Source organism: Pan paniscus, chromosome 1, assembly GCF_029289425.2.
Source record: "Pan paniscus chromosome 1, NHGRI_mPanPan1-v2.0_pri, whole genome shotgun sequence".
In the NCBI taxonomy this organism is placed as follows: Eukaryota; Metazoa; Chordata; class Mammalia; order Primates; family Hominidae; genus Pan; species Pan paniscus.
Window position 1 is genome coordinate 152,285,964 of NC_073249.2, and position 26,711 is coordinate 152,312,674.

The 26,711-nt window shown below is 37.0% G+C and overlaps 1 protein-coding gene and 1 long non-coding RNA gene across 5 annotated transcripts in view; one reads left to right on the forward strand and one right to left on the reverse strand.

Annotated features, from left to right (window-relative positions):
* The window catches only part of LOC134729632 (uncharacterized), a 49,204-nt gene extending 32,218 nt beyond the window's left edge, over positions 1–16,986 (reverse strand). Inside the window, exon 1 of one of the 2 annotated variants that reach the window (XR_010110897.1) lies at positions 16,418–16,986. This is a non-coding gene — a long non-coding RNA (uncharacterized LOC134729632). Of the gene's footprint in view, positions 1–3,990; positions 4,164–16,417 lie in introns of those variants that run through there. The other variant, XR_010110898.1, reaches the window with a different exon arrangement.
* Positions 1–25,813, forward strand: part of ERICH3 (glutamate rich 3) — a 105,824-nt gene extending 80,011 nt beyond the window's left edge. For all 3 annotated transcript variants that reach the window (XM_003830584.5, XM_057303125.2, XM_057303124.2), the window contains 4 exons: positions 3,818–4,267; positions 16,995–17,036; positions 20,435–22,827; positions 23,487–25,813. In XM_003830584.5, the coding sequence (XP_003830632.5) occupies positions 3,818–4,267; positions 16,995–17,036; positions 20,435–22,809 (2,867 nt within the window). In that variant the 3' untranslated portion in view covers positions 22,810–22,827; positions 23,487–25,813. The remainder of the gene's footprint in view (positions 1–3,817; positions 4,268–16,994; positions 17,037–20,434; positions 22,828–23,486) is intronic.
* The last annotated feature ends 898 nt before the right edge of the window (positions 25,814–26,711 follow it).

The window sequence follows — 26,711 nt, forward strand, 5'->3', positions numbered from 1 at the left end:
CTGAAGGCCTTTTAGCAAATAGAAGGGTCTTGGTTTTATTGCAGTCTATCATTACAAAAGAAGCATTTACAAAAACTTGCTACTTACTAGGTAATGGACATTGGGTACTATTGAACCTCTTTGGATCTCTCTTTCTGGATCTCAAAATAGAAGATAATTATTATTTCATAGGATTAAATGAGATGTTTGTAAAGTGCTATGTCATGGTTTGGTTTATAGTAGGTGCATAATCATGATTGGTTTTATCTTTATCATGGTAGCTGTGATATCACTCAATATCACAAGAAAGAAATTACAGGAGAGAAATTTATTAGAATATGCTACATGTATGATGTCATAGAGGAAAAAAGATTATAAAGAAATAATTATTTCGTTTGATTAGGTTAAATATTTTTCTCATGTAATTTCTACAATTATGTAAGGAGAACAAGTAGAATTATCCCCATTTTACAGTTAAGAAAACAGAGCCTTAAAGAAATTAAATAGCATAACCAAAGTCGAAACTATTAAGTAGCTGAGCTGTGATTGGGACACCAGGGTTTGTCATACAGGAGAATATGTTATTTTTTCTCAATCTCATGCTGTGTCAAACAAGATTTTAATTATATTGATGCCAAAAAAGAAAGAAAGAAGCAGTTGTCAATGACATGAAAAGGGAAGAAGGGCCTGGAGAGCTCCTGACTGTGGAAAGAGAAAAGTCAAAGACCTTGCTTAGGACATGGAACAATGGCACCAAACTTGCTGGCTTCGGCCAAGACCTCAGGCAATGAGTGCAGATCTTTTCTTTGCCAAAACAAGCAAAAGCAGGTTCTTATAGCATCACTACCAGAAGGGAATACATGAACAAATGGAATTGGGTAGGAGGCATAGCTGTTTATCAACATGCTTCCAAGATAATTTTTCCCTCCTAATGACAAAGCAAATTTACATATGTGCTCTCAAAGTTTTTTTTTAATATAAGCATTTGCTTTATTTCTAAGAGAATAAATAAAATTAGTTTTGAAAATCCTATTTCATAACCCTGAAGCTTTTTTAGCTTTTTTATAGGCAAAGTCTTACCCCCGTGTCTGTGTATGTAAATGAGAGAAAGAAATGAGAGTGAAACTAAATTATAGCATGAGGTTAGGGAGAAATTTGAAAACTGAAATGAGTTTGTATGGGAGGTCAGGTGCCCTGGCCACTTCGAGGCCATTCATTCTCCTGATCTTTCTCCTCTGAAGGACTGACTCAAACTTGAACCAGAGTATATTTCAGCCCTTTGAAATAAAATAATACAATTAATGGAAGCTGCTAAAGAAAGGCAGAGGAGCACTCATTTTTAAAAATTATATGACCAACTCTCAGAGCTAAAAGTAGGAGTCATTTCCGTATTCAGATGGTAGATATATTTTTGGAGTTCAGAAGGAGTATAACATTGAGTCCTAGCTAACTATGTAATTAATGAAAGCCATTGATTAAACTGCTAATAAATCAGAGCTGATGTTCTTTTTTTAAAGAAGAAACATAAGACTCTGAAGGGAAAGGGGAGTTCATAGACCCTAAAGTTTCTGAACGGATACAAATAAGATGGAGAAGAACTCTCCTTGATTTGCTACATTTTCTACCAGAGAGATGGCATATCCAGATTTTATAAAATGGAGAATAAAGAATGAGTAGCTAGAGTATGTGATTTATTTGAAAAATAGTGGTCATCTGGTGTTTGTCAAGGTATCAGGAGATAAAAGCAAATGGAATTAGACTTCAGGGGTTCTGTTGCTGAAAGGCTTTTTGAGTTTGCTTTTTACTGCTGTGTAGCATCTCTCAAATCTTTGTGGAAACTCTGATATGTCTCTGAGACTATATTTAAAATGCTAAGACCTGTCATGGAGAGCCGGCAGGGCTGGAGGCATGGAGAGAAGAGGATAAGCGCAAAGACAGGTATTTTTTATCTTAAACTCTGCATTAGCTGCTACAGCCATCGGTACAGCTGCCAAATGGAACTGAAAGAAATAAAGAAACAGAAAAAAGAGTAAGGAGTACAGAGAAAACAAAAAAATAGGCAGCATTTAAATGTAGGATATTTTATTTGGAAGTATAAAAAAAACAATTACAGACCTAGACCTATTGGTTAGAAAAGCTAGATTGTATTTCTCTGGCCTGTAGCAATGTATGCAGTGATTTTTTATGCTGTCCAGCTTCCTTATTGAGATTCAGTGTGTATGGTACTTTACTGGAAATTGTTAAAACCTTTCTAGGTATTACATAAACCAGCTGTGGCTACCGTAAGTTTCTAGACTGCGAATCTGTAGCACCCTGTCGTCACACTGCCTAGATCTCCCAGAATCTCTTGCCAACTTTGTTCACCCATTTCCCATCTTCTGCTCCCTTCACCTTTTTCAGAGGACTGCCCTGGACTACTGGTGGTGCTTCACCCTCAGACTCAAAGAGCCTGGAAATGCCAGAGAGTTTACATTCCCCCTAGGGTGGCCCATAGCCAATGTCTGACTTTTCCGAAGTATGAAAGCCCAGCTCCTGCCTAATATAAATTACATCCTAATATAGCTTACATGTCAGAAGTGCCCATGGGATCAGGTTAAGGTTGAGATGGGGCTTGAAATAGCTCCCTTGATTGATTTCTGCCCTTCCTTCCCTTGCTTCTGCTACTCCCTTAAGAGTTCTCCTGGAGCACATCTTAAATACTTTTCTCACACATGAATCTTCATCTCAGCTTCTGCTTCTGCAGAGCTCAAAATAAGATAAAATCTCCATCTATGTACACACACACATGCAAGTGTCACCTAAAAATATTTGTCTATGTACTGGCCAAATACACAGATCTTACTGTGTCCATATACCAAGATATACTAGGATGGTGGATAGTACAGTAGACAAAAATTTAAGTTTCATGCACACAGAATACTGTGGTGATAGAATGAAATAAATTTTTTTAAAAAAGCTTTTGTTGAAGAGACAAAGGGTTATTCATTTTTTTCTATAACAAAGTGAGTATTTATAAAGCATTTTCAATAAAAAATGGCTTTCAAAAAACAACAAAAAACCAGGGATGGTTGATAGTTAAATGTGATCTATTGAAAATTTCTATATACTCATATATTCCATTGATTTGATAGGTTTTCCTTATCCTAACAATGATTTAGACCAGGGCTCTAATCCCCGGGCCATGGACTGGTACAGGGTCCATGGCCTATTAGGAACCAGGCTGCACAGCAGGAGGTGAGTGGTGGGGAAGCCAGCGAAGTTTTATCTGTATTTACAGCCACTCCCCATCCCCTATCACTGGCATTACTGCCTGAGGTCCATCTCCTGTTAGATCAGTGGAAGCATTAGATCCTCATAGGAGCAGAAACCCTATTGTGAACTGCACATGCCAGGGTTCTAGGTTGTGAGCTCCTTATGAGAATCTAATGCCTGATGGTCTGCCACTGTCTCGCATTATCTCCAAATCTGACCGTCCAGATGCAGGAAAACAAGCTCAGGGCTCCCACTGATTCTATATTATTGTCAGTTGTATAATTACTTCATTATATATTACAATGTAATAATAATGGAAATAACGTGCACAATAAATGTAATGCACTTGAATCATCCCAAAACCATCCCCACTCAACCCCAGTCCATGGAAAAGTTGTCTTCCATGAAACCACTCCCTGTAAAAAAGACTGGGGACCACTGAGTAGACTATATGGGAAAAGGGTATCAGGTCTATATTAAACTATGTTTTAAAATTTTTAGTATTATTAATAGCTAACATAATTTTTACAATTAAACCAATTGCTTTACAGAACAGCAACAATGTCATCACTTTTATTTTTTGTAGATATGAAAACTGCTTCATCAACCTCATCCAGAAGTCACCCTTATTCTAGTGACAGTGAGGATGAATCTGCAGTGGGGGACAGGGAAGCCCACACTGACAGCAGCACAGATGAAAGTGCCAGAAGGTCATCTTCTCAGGAACTGAGTGAAAATGATAAGCCAAGAAAGTCTCACCTTCCAATTGAGGAATCCTTAGAAATTGAAATTGAAGACCAAGAAATAACAACAGCAGATGTGGAGACCAAGCCGATGCCAATAGAGGAAAGCTTTGAGAATGTTCTTAAAGAAGGAACGGAGAAAGGAACCCAAGAGATTGCAGAGGGTTTATCTGAGAAGTCCGGGAAACATGTTTCTGCAGAAGAAAAGGAAAAGGATAAGAGTAAGCTTTGGGAAGAAAGCACTGCTCAGGTGAAGGACAAAAAGGCAGGTCTCCCTGGGGTGGAGGAATGTGGTAAGTACGGCCGTTGAGTTGAGCTGCCATCATCCTCATGCATGGAAGCTGATTTTGGTCATTGCATTATGCCAAAGCTTGGGAAATACTACTGTGACAATGCTTTAGGGATTCAAGATTTTTTGCTGTGTCTCTCTTTGTCACATAATCATACATGTATTTTCAGTTTGCTGTTTGCCTTCTCTTGCACTTAAAAAATTACTCGATAATTTCTATCCAGCCTGTTTCCTATTTTCGGTAAATTCCCTCCTATGGAAATTCCTTCTCAGGAATGAAATAAAGCACAGTATGTGTCTGAAGGCAAGGATGTGTGTGGCTTTTAGAGATTATTTAATACTAGAAATACTATTTGTTTTTAGCTATACATGGAGTTTCAGATATATAGCTAATGTTAATAGGTGCTTACTACGTTCCAGGCATGGTTCTAAACACTTAGATATATTAACTCATCACGTCCTCACAAAAACCCAATCTCCCTCTAAGTTACATTCTATTATCATCATCTCTTTTTTACAGATGAAAAAATGAAATGTAGCTTCAAAAGGTTAAATAAGTTACCAAAGATTACACAGCTAAAAGAGGCATTCCTAGGATATGAATTCAGGCAGAGTTGTTCCAGAACTTATAAATATCGCCTATTGCGTCTGTGTAATATGAATTTAGATTTAGATAATAGTGTAAAATTTTCTTACAAGATTCCAAACTTCCCTTTGAGTTCTCTGAAACTGAGTTACTTTCTGATCCCTGGGGCTCCTGGGTGTGTAAGATTGTTCATTTGACATGGAAAGAGTAAGGAGTGTCAGGATAGTCAGGCCCCAGACCTTAGACACATGGAAGTTCTGATGCTTTTCTCAAGTTGAGGAGCACAGTGGAAGGGCTGAGGGGTGTCCTGTGGAGAGCTGGATTGCACCTGCCCGACGCTTGCCTCTCACCTAGCCTCCTGTGCCCTGGAACTGGTTCACAGTCTTGTGGTTGCTCTCTCTCATCTGTCTCCCCTGTCAGTGCAGGAGCCATTCTTTTTGATTTTAAGATAAAATTTATTTTCACATTTTAATATTACTAAAATTCAGCTGCGTTTTAAAAGCATATGAATACTTTTAGCGTCTATGTTACTTTTAGACCCTTAAAAACTACTGTTAAACCACTGGGGTCTACTAGGAATTGAAGATGTCGAATAGTTATCTATTACTTCAACCAATATTATTAATCTTCTACTATGCACAAGGCACCATAGTCAATAAAAAATGTGTAAGAGAGAGTTTCTCTCATAACTTGCTGAGTGGAAGCCTTGGCACACCACCAGACAAAGGTTAGTAGTCCCATGTAAAATAGAGAAGGTACAAAATGCTATGTGGCTTCAAAGGAGAGAAGTCCTGTTTGTTAAAAGACACCTTGACAGTTTTCACGAAGAACGTATTTGAGAAACTTTAAAGGTTAAATACAATTTTGAAGGTGGGATACAGGAGGATAAAGGTGTTTTAGATAGTGGAGTATAGCAATGCATATGACCTTTGAATAAGTTACCAAAAATAACTCTAGAACAGAGTTTGACAAACTTTGGCCCAGGGGTCAAACCACTACTATTTTGTCTTGTTTTCTAAATAGCCTGCAAGCCAAGAATGATTTTTGTATTTTTAAATAGCCCACAAAATCCTAAGAATTTACAAACTGGGACTTTAGAGATAAAGTTCATCAACTTCTGCCCTAGAATAAAAATGCAAAGACCCTGAACATCTTCAAAAGGATTTTTGTCATATATAAATCAAGATTCTAGCTCAAATATATTTGAAACTCTTTTATAAAATAATTCAAATCTTTGATCTTGAATTTCATTATGAAATTTTCATACATATAAGGTATCATCTAGAAAATGTGTACAAGCTGACAAGCTGCTAATCAAAAAGGTAGAGGTGTTAAACGTCAATAGAAACACTAACATTATTTTCATTTTTTAAATTTTCACTTCAGAGAACCAGATTGTTTACCTGAATTTGTGTAAGTAGACATCTTTTTGTAAAGTAGGATATACATAATGAGGGTCATAATTAGGCTGTAGAATATCAGAGATGCAGCACTATGATCATGTCACCTGGAAGACAGTAGTTTTTTTTTTCTCTGAGTTTGTAAAATGAAAAGTGTATTGGCTTATTAATTTTCTCAAATATATTGGGAAACCTATGGTCTTGACTTGATAACATCTATAATTTTAAAACATTTTGTTATCTTTTTATTAAGGTGGATTCAACACAAGGTGGCAAGGTTTGGGACTGTTTATCTTTGATTTTAATTTTTTTTTTTTTTTTTTTTTTGAGATGGAGTCTCATTCTGTCACCCAGGCTGGAGTGCAGTGGTGCAATCTTGGCTCACTGCAACCTCCGCCTCCCAGGTTCAAGCAATTCTCCTGCCTTAACCTCCCGAGTAGCTGAGACTACAGGTGCTCGCCACCACGCCTGGCTAATTTTTTGTATTTTTAGTAGAGATGGGGTTTCACCGTGTTAGCCAGGATGGTCTCGATCTCTTGACCTCGTGATCCACCCGCCTCGGTCTCCCAAAGTGCTGGGATTACAGGCATGAGCCACCATGCCCGGCCTGTTTATCTTTGTTAAGCCGTAATATATGTGCTATTATTAATTTTTTATTAACAAATAATACACATGGAATGACATTTAGACAATAGAGAAAAGTAATTTTGAAAAATTACTCATAGGTTCATCACACACAAAAAGATCACTTTTAACATTTGGTCGGGCTCTTTATTTGTCAACTTAGGATTTACAAAGTTTTGTTTTCATATTTTGTAAAATATATCCTGCTTTATATCTTAACATTATACCGTGATCATTTTTCACATCTTTAATCTTTATGAACATATTTAATCTCTGTGTGTTATGCCATTCTGTGGTTTTCTCATAATTTAGCCATTTCCTTATAGTTGGACATTTATATTTTTTCTTACTTTCACTATTGTTATTAGTACTTTAGTGTCTTATTACTAAGATTATTTCAAATTTATAAACATTTTCTTAAGATAAATTTCAATAAGTATAATTTTTGTTCAAAAGTTATAGATATTTTAAGGTTTTTCATAAACTTTTTTCTCACAAAAATTTGGTTTAAATGTTTAAACATTACAGAACAGAGAAGAATAAAGTGAAAGTGAAAGTCTTTCTTGCCCAACCTTTACTCTTTTTCTCCAGGGATAACGGTGGATAGCAATTTTTTTGTGTGTGCATGATTACAGAAATTATAGGTAGGTAGATAGGTACAGATATATTAATATATATTGCTATATTACAAAGATACATATACATATGTTATTTGTATATGTAGATGGAAACATACTATACATTTTGTTCTGAGACTTGCTTTTTTTCACTTAACACTGTATCTTGAATGTCTTATCACATAAGCACACTTCTCTTTTCTTCTTATTCACCTTATCTGTTATTCTTATATTGCCACAGTATTGTATAACTGCACATTTTCTTTAAAATACGTTGCCTTCTGTGTAAGAACTCATAGTTTTGTTCTATTGTTCATCTTCCACAAAAGAACAAAATTTGAGGGTTGTGAAAGCCAGGAAATATAGAGTCAGGGAATATAAAGCATAAGACATTAACAGGTAAAACAGAACAAAGACCATGTATAATATTCAGAATGATATGGAAGGATTAATGCTATCAAAAACCTGAGGCTGAGTAGATTATAACAGTTGGGGGGCTAATGTTTTCTAAATACAAATACTCAGGGAAATGATTCAATAAATTTGTTAATATTTTAAATGATAGATTTAAAAGTCAAAAATATTCTTGAAATTTTTTGTATGAATAACAATTTCTAAGAAAATTCCACATAAAATTACAAAATATGCACACATATATATTGTACTTAGATCCCTGACTGGAACTGTAGGTAGAAATGAAAGAGGGCTGAGAGAATGTGTAAATGACCATGTCTCACATTTGTATGGTATTTAATCATTTTTCAGTTAGAATAAAAGCTGTTATTATGTTAAAGAATAATCTATGTTACAAATAAATCTGTGGGCTAAAAATCATATACAATTAATGATGTTTTATAGACTCTAAGCTAACACGATTTAATGTGAATTGTTTTTACTTGAGATCATAGCAGTGGATAAATGAGTAAAGTACAGCCATTGCCTTCATACCTTTTAGGTTGATTGCATAAAATGATATTTTCCTTCTCACTATTTTATAGTATGTCATATTTAATTGGACTTTGTCCAGTCCATCAACAAATCAGATGAATTGAATAAAAGATGTACTGTACACAGTGAAGCAGATAAAGTAAAAGATTATAATTGCTAGCTGCAATCAGACAGTGTTCTTGGGTGTTAATCCAGTATTACAGGGCATAGTGTTATTTTAATGTTTATTTTTCTGTTATTTTCAGCTTAAGCTGTCATGCATTGTGACACAATCTTGGCAATATATTCTAATAGTGGAATAACTCAAGTGCATTAATTTGTAAACTTAATTTAATTTATACATCATAAATATAAATGAAATAAAGAGTAGTGTATTTAATGTAAATTATAATGTAAAATGCATATGGGAACAAGCATTTTCTATTTTTGTATGTGAATCAGGAAAAGTCATAGTGCTTGACCAGGCAATTTGAACTTAAATAATAGTATAACTAAAATGAAATGCAATTTTGTCATCAGGCAGGCAGGATAAAATGGTCCTGATGAAAGAACAAGAAAGTCAAGTGTTATGAGTTGAGGTCTAAATACAATTTCTGACTGACCTGTAGAAGCATGTGGTTGTTCTAATAGACCTCTTCAGTCCATAAATATTTGCTGAGGATCTGCTTTATGCCACACACTGTTCTCAATGTGAACATAAGAGTCCCTTTCCACATGAATTTTATATTCTAGGAGGGAGATATGCCTGCCAAGTGAAAAATAAGCATGAGATGGGGTATCTGGGCTAAGTAATAGAAGGAAAATTAAGCAGGGTAAAGGGATAATAGAGTGATGGTTTGAGGAAGGGGTAGTATTTTTGGGATGGCCTCTAAAATGATCGGACATCTGAACAGAGATGAATGAAGTGCAGGGGGAGGCCACTCTGTCATCTGCAGAAAGACCACAGGGAGCAGGGGTCCAGCAAGTGCAATGGCCCCAAATTGGTAGCATAGCTGCTGAATGAAGGAATTGGAAATGAGGCCAGTGTGACAGAGTCTAGTAAACAAATGAGAGTAGTACAAGATGAGGTCAGAGGAGGAAGCTCATAGGTCATGGGGAGGAATTTATTCTGAGTTAGGAAATATTTCCTCTAGGAAGATGTGAGACCACAATGGCATGATCTGAATGTTTCGAAAAGATTATTCTGGCTACTATATGGAGGCTAAACTTTAGCATTCTCTGCAACTGTCTTTGGACAGCTGTGGTCTTCGGTTTGTAATTAATCCTGGTATTTTGTGGGCCATGCATCAATGTCAAAGATGACAGAAGAACATCTTCACTGTGTAGGTAGATGATGTTAGTCATGAATTTTGTCATGGTGAGTTGTTGGGAAGATAATCGACTGGCTACACAAAGAATGATGAAAGCACAGGGATACTTTTCAAGGTCACCAGGAACTTGGAATAAGTTGGGCATATCTTTATGGTGTTTTTATGGCATTCTTTCATTCTTAAAATACAGATGAAAATTCTTGACAAAACCCTCTTCTGATATTCAGTTTCTCAGGATTCTTAACATGTTTTAAGATGGGATCAATTTGGTTTGTTTAAAACAGTATAGGAGAGAGAATGAATTAGATGTCATTGAGAATACACGATAGGGAATGTAAAAGACGTAACATATACCAAATTAGAGCATTTGTGTTTTGACATTTGAGAACCTGGAAGAAAGAACCGATAATGAAGGTTCAAGTAAGCATGAAATAGAATAACCAGTATTTTTGTTTCAGGGCATAAACCATTTATTAAAGTTTTATGTATTAGTGGTTCTACTTCTCCTTACCTTTCTACTGCCCAAACCCCTCAGACACTATTGGCTAGAAAATACGCAGCACAGTTGACCTGCTTATCTGAAGTTTCAGTTACTCATGGTTAACCTCAGTCTGAAAATAGGTGAGTACAGTACAATAAGACAGACAGAGAGAGAGAGAAGGAGAGAGAGAGAGAGAGAGAGAAAGAGACCACATCAACATACCTTTTATTGTAGTATATTGTTATAATTTTCTATTTTATTATTAGTTATTGTTGTTAATCTCTTATGTGCTTAATTTATAAATTAAACTTTATTATAAAGAGGCTTGTATAGGAAAAAGCATAGTATATATAGAGTTTGATACTATCTACTGTTTTAAGCATCTGCTAGGGTTGTGGAATGTATATACCCTGCAGATAAAGGGAGACTCCTATACTGTAAAAACAAACAAACAAACAAAACCCCTGAAGCCCCCAAGATATACAGTACATTGAAGTTCTTGGATGATTTCTTGAACTTTCCTTCTTATTCCTCTGCATATTTTCCTCTTCATCTGCTCTGGCCGACAATGACATCTAAAGCTTTACCGTGGAGACCAGGCAACTACAGGACAGAAATACTGTGGCTTTGTTCTGCCCCCTTTTACATTGTTTTAAAGGAGAAAAATGGCCTAGAGGATGTGTAAAATTGTGGGAGGGTCAGGGGAGAAAAGAGAAAGAAAGAAACAAAATAAGCACAGAATTACAAAAAAATCAGAAAAGAGAAAATGCTACCCTGCAACTATGTTTGGCCTGAAAAATTACAACTTTCATCATCATCATTCTAAATGTTTTTCTATTAAATCAAAGTTTATGGTAAAGAATACCTGAAAAATTCCAAAATATTCATTTAAACCACATAAATAATGCTTCAAAATGATCATAAGAATGTTTTTTATTTAGTAAATATTTAATATTTCAATTTGCATCTTGACTAGTAAAGTGTCAACTTTTACATCCCACTTGTGATGGCCTGAATTTTCATATGTTATTTGATTTGTTTCCACAAAAGCAGTTGAATTATTGCAGTGAGTTTCTAAGTTTCTACATTAACATAGCAGCAAGTGATATGAAGGCTATAAATCGACTTTTAAGGAGAATGTTAATTAGAAACACTGTGAAATTTACTTCATTTGGTAATGTGAATTCAGGTACCTGATTTCTTTCTCCCTGTTCTATTTTAAAGGAGGAAGAAAGTATAAAACTAGCAGTTTAAATGTTTTACAAAGTTTAAAAAGTGTGTTTTTGTATCTAAGGAAGGTACCATCCAGATGTCACAAAATCCAAGGAATTTGCTACATGAGGGCAAATTAGAGAAAGACATCAGGAGCTATCTTGTGTTTGTTTCCCACGAGAAAGAGGAGCATCCTCATAGAAGTTAAAAAAGAAATCATCCTAGACTTAAAGGATTAGAAGAGGCTGGAAGCAGGGGTGAGCCATGAGGAAGTAAAAAGCCGGTGTGCTGGCCTCTAATTGTTCAGTGTTCTCCACTGTTGCCACCACCCCAGGAAAGCTTGTGAGGCAACACCAACAAAAAGTCAGCTACACTGGTGGGTAGAGGGTCTTCTCCCCTGAATTCATAGAGGCACTTCCCTAACAAAGAAGATGGCAATGTCAAGACTAGAGTAGCTGTCTAACCAAGCCTGGAAGCTCTTGCAACCACAGAAAAGTAACGCAGTGAATTACATTTCTGCTAAGAGGGTTCAAAGCCCCACCTTCCTTTCCTTTCTCCTCTAGCTCTTTGGTCACTGAATTGGAATTGGAAACTATTTCAGCTTAACGTTTTTGAGGAAAATCTGCATCCCAATGGGATTTAAGAGCATTCAAGAAGCTATCCACTCTCTTAGTGGAAAATACAAAATGAATAACTCTCATTTATATTTAAATATAAACATCAGTCCTTTTCATAATACATAAGGACATAGAAAAAATGATTAATATAATTTAGAAGGTTGGTTTATCATGTAACTATTATTCTCCATATGCCTTTTTTATAGCAGCACAGAGCAGAATTTGTTGAATCCACAGTAAATGATAACAGTGCAATAAAGCTATAAATTATTTACAAAATATAATTAACTCTCACCAGAAAAATTGAAAATTTAAAAGCAGTACTCTAAATAATTCTTGGATCTAAGAGAAAAAAATTCACTGGATAATTAATTAATTGCAATTATTAGTGCCAACAGGTGGTATTTGTAAGGTGACCAATTTCTCACTATAGCCTCAAAGAACCACCCCACTCACACTATAACAACAACAACAAAAGTAATAAACCGCAATGGAGAAATACTCATAATCAGACTTTAAGAAATGTATAAGAAGGAAAAACCTAATACATGGGCTTAATAAGAAAAATATGCTATTCCACACAAAGCAGATGAAAAAGAAATATGATAAATGGGAAATCACTCCAACTATTTGAATAGAAGACTAAATATAAAGATGATGATAATTTTTGCCAGATTAAATCCAAAATTTGTTGTAGAACATCTGCAAATCCTAACAATAATAGTTTGGGATTTGAAAAAAATTCATTAATTTGGAAGAAATAGTACTGAGTAATGTGAAATTCTTTGCAAAAACAGAAATAACATACGACTATACAGGAAAACAAACTCTGGAAGAAATATTTGCCAGATGGATATGACAAAACATTTATGTTTGTATGGACATAAAGATGGCAACAATAGCCATTGGAGACTACCAGGCGGGGAAAGTGAAAGGGGGCCGTGGATTGAAAAACTACTTATTGGGTATTATGTTCACTGCATGGGTGATGGGATCATTTGCACACCAAATCTCAGTGACATGTAATTTACTCATGTAGGAAACCTGCATATGTACCCCCTGAATCTAAAATAAAGGCTGGAAAAATGATTGATGTCTGTAATACATAAAGAGTTCTTACAAATCAATGAAAAGGCAAACGTCATAACAGAAGAATGTACATTGTATAGCAGGAAATTCACAAAAGGAAAGCTTGCTACTAATATTGAAAGCTCTATCCTTGCCACCACTTTTCAATTACTAAATTATCAAATAAAGAAAGAATTGGTGGAAATTGTGAAAATAGTGCAGGCACATAGGACTTTCAGTCATTATTGATGACATTGTTCATCATACCTCCTTTTTAAAAGAACATTTAGAAATACGTATAAAAAGCTTCTAAAAATTCATAGCAATTCATATTCCAGGAATGTGTCCTAAGGGAATAGTCAGAAATATGTGCAAAAATGATTATAAGTAGTGTTTAAAATAGCTTTATAATCACAATTGAAATAGCTCAATATTTAACAATAGACATTGATGAACCGAAATTTAGTAAGACTTTATTATAATGTTTTATGTGTTATTGAAGAGTCTTTTAAATTTAATGATATGGGAAAATAGTCACAATATATTCCTAAATTAATAAAGTGGGATATTAAGGGCTACCTTTAGTAAGAATCGAGTAAAAAATACTTGGAAATCTATTAAAATGTTAACTAGTAGTCTTCTCTGAGTAGTGAAACTATGATAATTATTTTCTTCTTTGTATCCTTTAGTTTTTTCAAGCTTTGGATAATCTATCTAAATACTGTCTCCATATTTAGGGAAAATACAATACATATTATTTAAATATATTTGTTTTTATACTAAAAAGCTGACATTGTAAAATAAGAATATTTTGATATTTAAAAAAATACCTTAAAGTATCATTATATCATTTGAGTGAAAAAAAAAAAAGCTGACTTTCTAAGAAATTTTCTGTGTGTGACAATTCCATTTTGCAACTAATGCTGTGAGAACTGACAATCACCTTTGCCTCCAGTGGTCACCTTTATTGATAGGTAAAAGACAGGAGCCTTAGGGGATGAAGGGCTAAATAGAGAGAGGCAACAAAGTGATATGTCACATTGCTGAAATGGGAGTCTCAGCATGCACAGTCCTCTTTTACTATGGGTGGAAAACAGTTGAGGTTAGACACCAGCCAAGTTCTTGCTTTTAAGTTTCAGTTTCAGAAGAACATCTGAGAAAAAACGACCAAGTGAAGCCTTTTCTGGTTTCACACCTAGTAAGTCCTTGATACTTAGGCCAGCATCCCATTCTTGCTGAATCTGAAATAGGCAACACCTAACTATACAGGCTCTCATCTACTTCCGAAGGCTAATCCTCCAGGGGCAAGCCAGCAGACGTGGGCAAGTGGTGATAACATCCCTGAGACAGAGGGACTACAAGCTTCACTATCATTTCTGAGTGAGTTTTAATTTTCAGATGATGTTAGTATTGTTTGGCTTCTTATAGTAGTCTTTTGGTTCAGTACCTGCTAATTGCTTATTGTTTATTATTAATATTGTAGACTATATTTTTATACCCTGTGGACTACTTGGAAAAAGCTTTGATGTCTTAGCACTGATGGAATGAAGCTTCATGTAATTGCCAAATAAATTTATATGCAAAACCTAAAACATTGCTTATTTGAACTGTCTAGATATACAGTATTCACATTATTATAGTAAGATGATATTTAACTCATGTATTATGTTTGTCAAGTTTCTAAAATGAAAACTTGATAGTAAATCCAACTATTACATCATTGTCATGAGTCGATATAATCTCTAAACTCTTATTGTAAAAAACTTTTGTTATATTGGATGAATGAGGAAAACTGATGTTCAAATATTTTTAAAAGAGTATATATTTGAACTATATTATTCCCCTTTTTCATTTCTGTTTGTCGTCCTAATATTGTTAAGTCACAATTTTCCCTCCAAAACCGATTTAAGGCAGGTATTTCACTACTCGTTTCCAAATACAGAGGGGTCAGTAAGTAATTACCCCTTAGCAGTTCACTTTAAACTAAGCAAGAAACTGCATTCTAGTTCTGTTTTCTCAAAGTAAAGCCGTTATATCCGTTGTAACAGAATATCAGGGGAGGAGGAAGGAAGGAAGGAAGGAAGGAAGGAAGGAAGGAGGTAAAGAAAGAAGGAAGGAAAAGGAAGGGAAGGGAAGGGAAAAAGAAGGGAAAGGAAAGGAAGGAAGGAAGGAAGGAAGGAAGGAAGGAAGGAAAAAAGGACAGAAAAGGGGGAAAAAGGAAAGAAAGGAAGAAAGGGAAGGAAAGAAGTTAGTTTCAGAAATACTATGTTCTTACCCCAGAAGACAGATCTAAGTCTAGTTTTATTTGAAATAACTTTTGTTAAGAAGGAGGTGATATAATGGTAATGTCAGGGATTTATGGAATTCACGATATGGGTAATCAGATGATAAGCAAGGGATGTAGAAAGGGAATTGTCAGAAACTAAAGACAAATTTAATTGGCTTTACACTTTGGCCTAGAATCATACCACACTGGGTGATGACACTTAGAAATGCCCATCATCATCATCATCATCATCATTGCTGTTATTATTAAGTGCCTAGACACTTGCTAATAAGTGGAAGATGAAGATGCTCTCTCTATATTATTTCATTTAATCCTCTCAAGAACCATTGGATAGATAACTCTTTTTGACAGACAGATAAACCAAGGCGTTGGCTTAGGCCAAAGCATTTACTCAATGTGATATGGTTAGTATGTAATATGAGACTTGAATTTAGGTCTCTGTGATCCTGAAGTCTATGCTGGTAACCAACTACAGATAACGGAATTCAGGAATTTCTACAATAGCTTTTACTGTCAAATTTATAGGAATCGTGTAATAGCTTTTTTGCTTCTGTCCGCATGGAGTGAATATTGGGGTCAAATCACTAAAATCTACTAATGGATGAAATGCTCATAGTGTAGTCAGCTCTAGTAGTTTTAGCAATTTAAAAAAGCAGTGATGATTGGTGTCATAAAAGCCATAGCACACGTTCCTAGAAGGGAAAATGCAACTAAACTGTTTTTTTCAATCATTTCATTGCATGTGCATTTGGCAAATCTGTCACTGCTCCTGGCTGCTCTCTCTCTTTTTTTTTAATGCAAGTATTCCTCTGCATGGATTTCTTTACTTCATGATCTTCTGTTGTGTATTGTGTTTTCTTTTTGAAATCATAGCTTGGGAGTTGTTTATGCTTCAGAGATTTTTAAACCAAGGCTACCTTTTAATGTAAATGCACTTAAATTGACCCCACTTATTTAAATGATGTGAAATAGCTCAGCAATGTTCCCATGACCTGTTTTTATACATTTTGATATTTTATGTGACCTCCAATAAGCTGGACAGATAATAACAAAAGCCTTGGCATTGGGCTACCACTGCCACTGTGATGCTGAGTCTGGTGTCAGCAGTGAAGATGAGGGTGGGAAGCCACCGAGGAAGCTGGAGGTTGACACAAGTGGCAGTAAGGGCACATCATTACCTAGGAAGAACCTTCAGAAATCCTCTGCAAAAGACGGCCTGTTTCCACCCTTCCTATTCTTGTTTCTTCCTTCTGCCACTTTTTTTTTTCTTTTCAACTAAGGAATAGCATGGCCAGAAGTAGTTGACAGGCCCTAAGGAGAGCTTTACAGCTAACATCAGGTATAAATTTATTATTATTTTTTGAATATATTGATGTCTAGGATTAAATTAAAGAACATTAGATTATACAATACTGGTAGGAATTTTCAGATCAGTCTTCTTTCAATAGCCTGCCTCCCAGATAGTTGAACAGCTAGGTGAATTTGCCTTAACTGACCCAACTGGAGAGATGGAGAACCATGGTACATTTCACAGTGATTCATTTGACCTTTTTTTTTCTTTTTTTTTTTTTTTTTAACTAGGAAAGGATTCATTGCCATTAGCCTATGTCCTGGCTCTTGGTGGTAAGTATTCCATCTGCAAGAGTTCCAGTTAGAGTGATCCAACAGACCATGACTCATAAATCTGGTCAAACTTCCCATGTTCTTGAAATCACTAGGCTTTCTAGTATTTATTGAATGACTTTTAAGAAGTGTGCTTATTTGAATATATTTATGTGTATGGGGGCAGGGAAAGATATTCATTTATTCATCATATGGTCACATTATCCCACCTTCAATTTTAGTAATTGTCATCAAGCACTGTGAGGCATTTGAGATTTTACCCTTCTTTCAAGCAACAACTTAGCCAGCCACAGTTTTATGGATCATGGCAGAAGACATAAGACACCTGGGTCAGAGAAAAAGGACTTTATTGTTCATAGCGAATAGCAGTAGCCAGAGTACCTGTATTTATGCTGGTTCCCTGAGCTCCATTTCTCACTTGGCAACATGAAGAGGGCCAGGTAACACTTGATTGTGCAGCGGGCTGACTTATACAGCAGAGGCACCATGATCTTAGAGAACATATTTTTTATAATGGGCATTCAACTAGAGGAACTCAGGTGCACCTTCCCAAATATTTATTCTGCAATGCAGAGATACTGGTTATTATTGATCAAATTGAATTCAAGCAAGAAAATCTAATTATTTGTAAGCAATGAAAGGTGTGCACAAGGAAGATTATTAGGGCTTTCTTTATGCCAGGCACTGTGCTAAGCATTTTACATAAATTATCTCATTTACTGTCAAAGGATTCTGTGAGTACAGCATTGCTATTCCCATTTCATGGATAAGAAAATGAAAGATTAGAGAGGTGTTATTTCCCAGTTTATATGATTAGTAAGTGGCAGAGCTGGCGTTTTTTACCCAGGTTAGTCTGACTTCCAAGTACACACTCATTCCACTACATCAAATTGCCATTGTTTGTGAATATTGCTTGCTCTCTTATATTAAATAATTTTTCAAAAGCCCATGGGGTTACCATAAAAAAAGTCATGTTTTTATACTAATATTTCTTAGAAAAGCTTCAATTACTCTTTCTCCCTTGCTTGAGGAACGTCATGTCTGACACCCTTATAGTGTGTGTGTGTGTTCATATAACATCTCAGCTGGATGCCATTAGCACTTTCTCTCCTAGAATTTAGGCATAGTATATTACTACATGGTGGCTAGGCAATTTTATTTTCCTGTTTCTCTGAATGTTCTTTAATTAATCCATAAATTTAGAAACCAGATTAGAAAAACAGAGGACTTTCTTTAAATGTTTTTATAACTGACTTTTTAGTATACTTTCATGCAGGAATTTGAATAGCAACAGATACACTATTAAAGAGACTTGACACACATTATTGTTTCCTATTGTTTCAGTTTAATTTTGTTTCAAATCCGGTAATAATCTGTAATGAAATAAAATGGACCATATTCTCTCAGGTGAATTGGCTATATGTTCTGTGAACAAATATTTGATTCTACATTTTGCTTTGGAAGCTTTTAGGTAAAAGTTAGGAAATAACTGCTGTGATAAGCAGAGGATGACCTGTAAAGTCAACCTCAGCCCTATTGATAGACCTGAAATGTTTATTTCACTCCTTTGAAAGGAGACATCACAAATTACCTTCCAAACACATTTTAAGGGAAATGAAATATCAGCTATTATTGCTTTACCTCAAAATGGTTTATCATAATAGCTGGCAAGAGACCGAGGAAATGCAACAAACGATAACCACGTTTTGTGTTAGAAGTGGTAATGAAATGGTAAGACAGTCTTGGATGGGGTATAAAGTAGAGAAGAAGTGAGTAAGATCAGGACTTCAGGCTTCTGGTAGGTTGTTGGTGATGATGTTGGGGGTAAGATGGCTAGCCAAGAAGGCAAGCAAGTAAAAAACAAATGAGGAGCATCATACTTGCCTACTTTATAAGTTTTTTTTTTAAGTTAGAGTTTGACATCATGGTATGATAACTTATTTTATAAAATCTAGTCCAGTGACTTTTTAATTAATAAAAAAAGATTAAATTGATATAAATTATTAAGATGAACCTTTTCAAAGCTTCTAGCTCCCTAAGTGCTATTCTGCAGTTGGGAAATTGAAATGCTTTAGGTGTTTGGCATGATATGCCTTTCTTTACTTATTTTACTTGCAACATATATATAACTTTATTTAATAGTAAAAAAATCCACTTTGTTCCATTAAAAAACATATCAAACCTATATTTATTGAACTATGAACTATGATAGCTTGTGCACCCAGGTTTACCAGGAAATTATGGGTGAAAACGTGTACTCTAAGAAGATTATTTATGCTGAAAACTGTCCCAGTCTGCAAAGTCCTATCTTGCTTTGTGATCCTGTCTTGTCAAAGGCAAATTAGCTTCTGAACACAGGTGAGAGGTAATGCAAATTGGTGTCTTTGTAGCTTTGTAGCTCAAGGTAAGACTTCCCTATGTAGCTCAAGGTAAGACTTTTTACTAAAGGCCCAATTTGTGATGACTAAATCTAGATATAGTAGCTTATCATCTGGGAGTGAGAATCATCAGTTCACACTGTATAATGATTGTGTTGCTAAAGGCCCATGTGAGTACCAGAAACACAGGCAGAAGACAGACATATTATGCTGCTACAGAAAATAATGAGTTCAGGGCCAGGTGCAGTGGCCCACACCTGTAATCCCAACACTTTGGGAGTTTGAGATCCAAGGGTTGAAACCAGCCAAGGCAACATGGAAAGACCCTGTCTCTACTAACAAAACAAAACAAAAAAATTAACCTTGCATAGTGGCATGCACCTATGGTCCCAGCTACCTGAGAGGCTGAGGCAGGAAGATTGCTTGAGACCAGGAAATCAAGGCTGAAGTGGGCCACGTTCACACTGCTGCCCTCCAGCCTGGGTGACACAGCGAGACCCTGCCTGAAAAAAAAAAAAAAGAGAGAAAAAGAGACAAATAAAATAATAATTTATATGAAGATTAAATACTATTTTTCTTATTGCATAATTTTTTCCACTTATTATTATTTCTAAGAAAGGAAGCTTGTATGTATGTGAAAGAGAGAGAGAGAAAGAGGAAGCCAAGAGAAAGAGTGAGGTGGAGATTTTGGTGATTCCAAGACATGGGGACATGAGATTTTTTTTGCTTATTGCTGCTTATTTTAAACATCTCTGATGATCAGCTTTTCTTTAATATCAATGTGTTCCTTAAATTTGAAGACATTTCTTTTCATAATGAAAAACCATTATTAAGTCATGGTGTATGTTATAGTCAGCATCCTAGAAACAATGGAGAAAGTGTTTTATATATAATACAATGGCCTCTTGATATCACATATAAATATCTCACACTGTAAATAAGTGTGATATAAGATTATAGTGTCCCCTCCCTTTTTCGCTTGGATTAAAGTAATCTTGATTTCTAACCTTATTTTTATAGCACCAACAATGAATTTCGTGGTGGATGAAACAGCAGCAATCAACTCAAACAAGGAATCCCAGCAATTGGCGCAAAAAACGCATACACTGGAGAAGAAAGAAGCAATGGAGGAAGATGAAGCGCCCCAGCACAGAGATGCTGACATAGTACAGGGAAAAGGGGAGGCAGCACTGTGGGGAGAAGCAGGAGCTGTTCATGAGGCTCCCTTGAGGGCGTGGAAGCCAACAGCAGAGCAGCCAGAATTGGCAGAAGAGTTTACAGAAAAAAGGGAGATCCCTCCAGGCATAGAAAGGGGGGCAGAGGGAGCAGCAGAAGCAGAAGGGGTCAGAAGGCTGGGTGAAGGGGGGTCAGACCCCATAGGACAAGCAGCAGCAAAAGATGCTGTGGGTCTGAGTAAAGATGAGGCTCCTGAAAAGCAAGTCTTGATGCTTACAGTGCTTGAGACAGACAAAGCAGCTTCTGAAGGGGAACAGGGTTTGGAGAAGGCAGTGCTTGCAAATAAAGCAGCAGCCCTGAACTTGGAGCATCTTCATGAAGTAGCAGCCCTGAGAGAGGCAGCGACATCGGAGGAGGGAGAGGCTGAGGGTGGGGTGGCTGTGAGTGATGTCGGAGAAAGTGAAGAGGAAGCATCCATAGACCTAGAGGACACAGGACCCATGGAGGACACAGCATCAAAGAGAGAGGATGGTTCTGAAGAGGCAATTCTTGGGGGAGAGGAACCAGCCAAAGAGAGAAAAGAGGTTATGAGAACAGAAACACGCTTGAGCCCCTTCACAGGAAAGGCAGAGGCAAGCCGGATGCAGGTTTCGGAGGGCAGCCCTGAGGAAGGAAGCCTTGCAAAGGAAGCCTTCCTTTGCAAGGAAGATGTGGAAGGGGAAGAGATGGTGACTGAGGCAGAAGCTAATAGGGAAGATGATAGGAAAGAAATTTTACCCAAGGAATTAGATGTAGCAAGACAGCGAAGGAAAGCTGAGAGGCCGAAAACATCTCTGAGGAAAACTGACTCTCAGAGAGAAGAGGTGACAAGGGCAAATGCACTCAAGGATGAAGATGCTGTTAAAGAAGAGCAAAAACTTAAAGCGGAAGAAGGGAAAACAGAGATGGAAGTAAGATCTGAGGAAGAGACAAAAGCTCCCCCAAATGAAATGGGATCTGATGCTGAGAACGAAGCACCTGTGGAGGCTTCTGAGTTGTCTGACAATCCAGGGCTTCTAGGAGAAGATTCACTAAAAGAGACAGTGGTTCCCATATTTGAAGCAACGCCTGGATTTGAAAAGGGGCTGGAAAACATAACAGCTCTGAGGAAAGAAGGAGGAGGGGAAAGACTGAGCGAAGCCAGAGACACAGAGCACAAAGACAGAGAAGAGCTGTCCAGCAGGGAGAATAGGGCCCTGAAGGAGGGGCACCGCCAAAATGGAGAGGGGGCCTTAGCAGCTCCTGAAGCTGAGCCAGCAGGAAAGGTGCAGGCCCCTGAGGGGCTGATCCCAGCCACAGGCCAGGCAGAGGAGCTAGCAGCCAAAGATCACGACTCCTGCGCAGGACTGGAGGGGAGGGCTGAAGGGCAAGGAGGAGTGGATGTCGTGCTAAGGACGCAGGAAGCTGTTCCTGAGGAAGATCCCATAATGGCAGAAAAGTTCAGGGAGGAAGCGGTGGATGAGGACCCAGAGGAGGAAGAGGACAAAGAGTGCACTCTGGAGACAGAAGCGATGCAGGACAGGAACTCGGAAGGGGATGGGGACATGGAAGGAGAAGGAAACACACAAAGGAATGAGGGCATGGGAGGAGGAAGGGTTGTGGCTGTGGAAGTTCTACACGGAGGTGGTGAAACGGCAGAAACAGCCGCAGAGGAGAGGGAGGTGTTGGCAGGTTCGGAGACAGCCGAGGAGAAAACAATAGCAAATAAAGCCTCCTCCTTTTCAGATGTTGCTGAGGAAGAAACCTGGCACCAACAGGATGAGTTAGTAGGAAAAACAGCAGCTGCAGGGAAGGTGGTGGTAGAGGAATTAGCACGGAGTGGGGAGGAAGTGCCAGCAGCAGAGGAGATGACAGTGACATGTACAACAGAGGCTGGGGTGGGCACTCCAGGAGCCCTGGAGGGGAAGACCTCAGGGCTAGGACAGGAGCAAGAGGGAGGGTCAGAGGGCCAGGAGGCAGCCACTGGGAGTGGGGATGGGAGGCAGGAGTCGGGAGCAGCTGAAAAATTCCGATTACGATTATCACGGGAGGGAGAGAGGGAATTGAGTCCGGAGAGTCTACAGGCGATGGCAACACTTCCAGTGAAGCCTGATTTCACTGAAAGCCGAGAGAAGCAACAGCATATGGTGCAAGGAGAAAGCGAGACTGCAGATGTTTCCCCCAACAACATGCAGGTCTAGGAGACTTGCTGGCAGACGGTGAGTTTAAGCGTAATGTGTTTGTAGGACTAAATAGCAGCCCTGCGGTGGGTCTCCTCCCCTTGGGGCTGGCTTGTCCCTTTATTGGTGTCTGTGCACATATAAACACACAGGCTTCAATTCTGTGTCACTTAGCCCTAAGTCTGTCAGGAAAGGGGCTGGGAAAGATGGAGGAGGGGCCAAAGCATGCACAGGGACACACTGCTCTTCCCGGTGTGGCAAGTCATACTCAGTCTTTGCAAGGCAGCTCACTGAAGTAGTGAGATCTGTGTCTCCCAGATAGGACCCCCAAAGAGAAAATACAGAGGAGAATGTGCCACAGAGGACAGGCCACAAAAGTAAAGAATCAAACTATATTTCACAATTCATTTCCACCTTAGTGTTTTAAAGGATGAGATGAAGGTTGTTTGTTGTCATTTGCCTTTAAGTGGGCCCTATGCTTTCATTTCTGCAGTTTCGCAAAGTTTTTACATATATAAAATGTTTTACATTCTATATGTAAAATATTTAAATATATAAATCTTGAAGAGTCGAACTAAAGACTAAAATCATTTTTTGCATATTCTGCTATTTCCTTTAGGCCCTCACATTCTTAGTCCTGTTTCTACTATTGTGAGTGATTTTATCCTGGTACTACTATCCTTTTTATTGTTTTTCAGGATAATTTAAAGATGTCTTCTGAAGATGTAAAGAGTGGAGAAAGATTCACGCAAGCATCTCACCAGGATTCTTGATTTTCTCTCTCTCCTTTTTAGTTGCTCATTGCGCTTGTCTGAGATGATTCCCAATCTGTCAGCCCTGGTCAGTAGCTCAGTAAGCACCTTGAGAATAGGTCAAGTAGATCTGTAGGACCCTTCTTAGGAGCAGTGGTTCCTCACAGAGAAACTTGTGAGGCTGTTACACATTCTACACACCTAACATTATTTTTAAACAAAAATGATAATTTTCAGATGCTTGACTTTTACCAAAGATCACTGGAAGGCCCAGTCCTAATGTTAGGGGTTTGTTTAAAGTCCTTTTTATTTTACAATACAGAGCCCCAGTCAATTCCACAATCTCAATTTCATAAAGGGGAATTTTATTTAAAAATCTGTGGTTTGGGGCTTTAATGAATTGGCCTGTGAAAATGAGCTCTAAATTTCCTCCCACGTACACTCAAAACTCAAGATTGCTCCAAATCTCTAAGTTCTTCCAGCAAAAGATTTCTTGGCATGTATATTCACTTATACTTAGAAATATTCATTCTTTTAATTTATGCCAGAATAACAAAGTGGAAATCTTATTTCAAAATGCTCTTTGTTTTTTTGTGTGTGTTTCTGTAGTTCTGCTTTCTGGGGTAGACTAGTAAAATGGTAGCTTCCAGCATTTTGTCCCTGGGGCCTTATTTATAGGCCCACTCAAATTTAAATAAAAGTAGTAAATAATTTAGCTAAGTGGAATAAGTATAATAATTATAGTGGTAAGCATAGCACATCAGCATTATGCCAACATTCTAGACTCTTTAGTTGATGTCATTAAATGGAAAAGAAACTTGGATTAAATGAGTGTGCTGCTCACCTTCCCAAGTTCTGTTATTTCAAACCTGTGAACTAACCTTGCAGTTCATTATAAATCAACAGTAACAATTGCATTCTAAATTACTCCCTGATATTATTTTCTAGTTGTGTATCAGCCTGTCTCCTAGGGGTTTTCATTTCCCTGAAGACATACAAGTGCCCCAGAGCGCATGTATATGTCTACCATTTCTCTATATGAGAAGGTAAAAAAAATTTCCTTAAGCAGTGATTTTCCAGCCAGAATATACATTAGATTTTCATGGGACGCTTTTATAAATGACTCAACCCTTTTCCCCACCCCAGAGATTCAGACTTAATTCGTTTTAGATGGATCTACACATCAGTATATATATTTTTAACTTTTCACTTGATTCTTCTCTGTAGCCAAGGTTGAGAACCGCTGCTCTAAATCATCGTATAATCCATGCTGGCCACATTACACTCAAGGTCCCTAGGGACCAGGCGTATTATCATAGTAGGTATTTTCCATTTTAATGTGTAATGGAGCCATTCAATGATCAAAAATACACTGGACCAGATAGTAGACTGGTCCCTTGATCAGAAGCATCAGCACATCAGCATCACCTGGAAATTGTTCCCAGCCTTTGTCTCCTACCTACTAAATTAGAAACTCTTGGTGGGTTCCAGTAATCCATAGCTTAACAAGCCCTGCAGGTAATACTGATGTACACTGATGTCCGAAAACTGCTGTCATGGACTATTGATTGTATTGAGGATTAGTCTCAGTTGGAAAGCCAACTACAGAGGCATTTTGAACTTTCTTTCTTTGCCTCTCTATGTCTCTCTGTCTTTTCCTGTCTTCTGATTTATCTGTCTTTCTTTCTCTAGTAAATGGCACTCAATATAAAAGTGGTGGAGTCAATCTTAAACTTATTTTTATTATGATTGTATTGATACATGCACGAAGTCCCTCTGCCCTACTCCCTATTCAAGGATATTACTCACTGCACATCATAAATCTCCATCATCTGTCTTAAAGTTTTACGAGTAGATTTCATCTACATTATATTCAAGTTCATTTATTACTGAGCTGTATTACTGTGGAGCTCTAACAGTATTTGTTTCCTGATTTCAAACTCAATGCTACAGAGCACTTTGAATACATCACACCTTATAGGAAAGATAGTAAACTTATTAATCCCATTGAAAAATTAGTTTTGTACAATGTGCTAAATAGTATTGCATTGGATTACTTTTACATTTAACACACTCCATCAAAACATCCCATAACATAATTTTACAATCTGCATGTGAATTTAACTGTGAAATTCAGTATTGTTATATTTTGAATAAGTGAATTCTTTCTCTGCAAATACTATGTTGATAAAATTACTTGTATGTTCCCCTGAAATGGTTTGTTTCCTGTTTCTTCATTATTAAAACATAAATCAATCATATGTTTACAGATACATGTGAATGGTTCTTTGTAAATAAGACTCAACTTTTAAAATCTCTGTGTTCTTCCCTTACAATATTTGAACTCCACAGAGCAGAGAAGTTTCACTGGGCTGTATTTTTGAGTACAGTATATGATGTATTTATACTGACCGTCTACACTCATATGTGTCTTTCACACACATAAGATAATTTCAGGGAGAAAAATTATTATCACCTATCACCATTTTATAGGTAACTGAACAAAAGCTCAATAAAGTTAAGTGGCTTGTCTAAAAATCAGCCAATCTCAGGTCATGTGACACAAAATTTAGACTTTTTCTTATCATATCCACTACTTCTAAGAAGAGGTATCTTAAATAGATACTAAGATATTATATGTGAACATCTACTTGTTTTTGTTTACTTGTAGAAGGGAAAAAAATTAAACTTCCTCAATATGTCCTCTATCAGTGAGAAGGGAGTTATATTTCCAGCTAATGTCAATCAAAGAACAAAGGAGATTATTAAAATAGTTCAAAAGAAAAATAGGCAATCAAAGGAAACGTAGGTAGAATTAGGTTTTCTGCTTGTACTTCTTGAGTTAAGCCTTTTCTAAGAGTGTTGTAAATTTAAAGTACAGTTGAGTTCCTTAATCCTTCTAAGATTAATAATTTTGCCAAAATTCTTGCCTTTGGAAAAATTATTGTTTGAGAAAAGAAAAGAAAGCCTTAAGGAAGATTCATCTATTAAGTGAAATATTCCAACAGTCTCAAGGACAGCCCAGAAGAGGCCGCTCCTGACCTTGGGTAATATTTCCTCTCTGTTTTCTGTACCATTTGATTATGTCATTTAAAAAATAATTCCCTGACACCATGGCCAGCAGCAAGAGGTACAAGAGAACAGGGAATAAATACAGCTGGAATTCTTTAA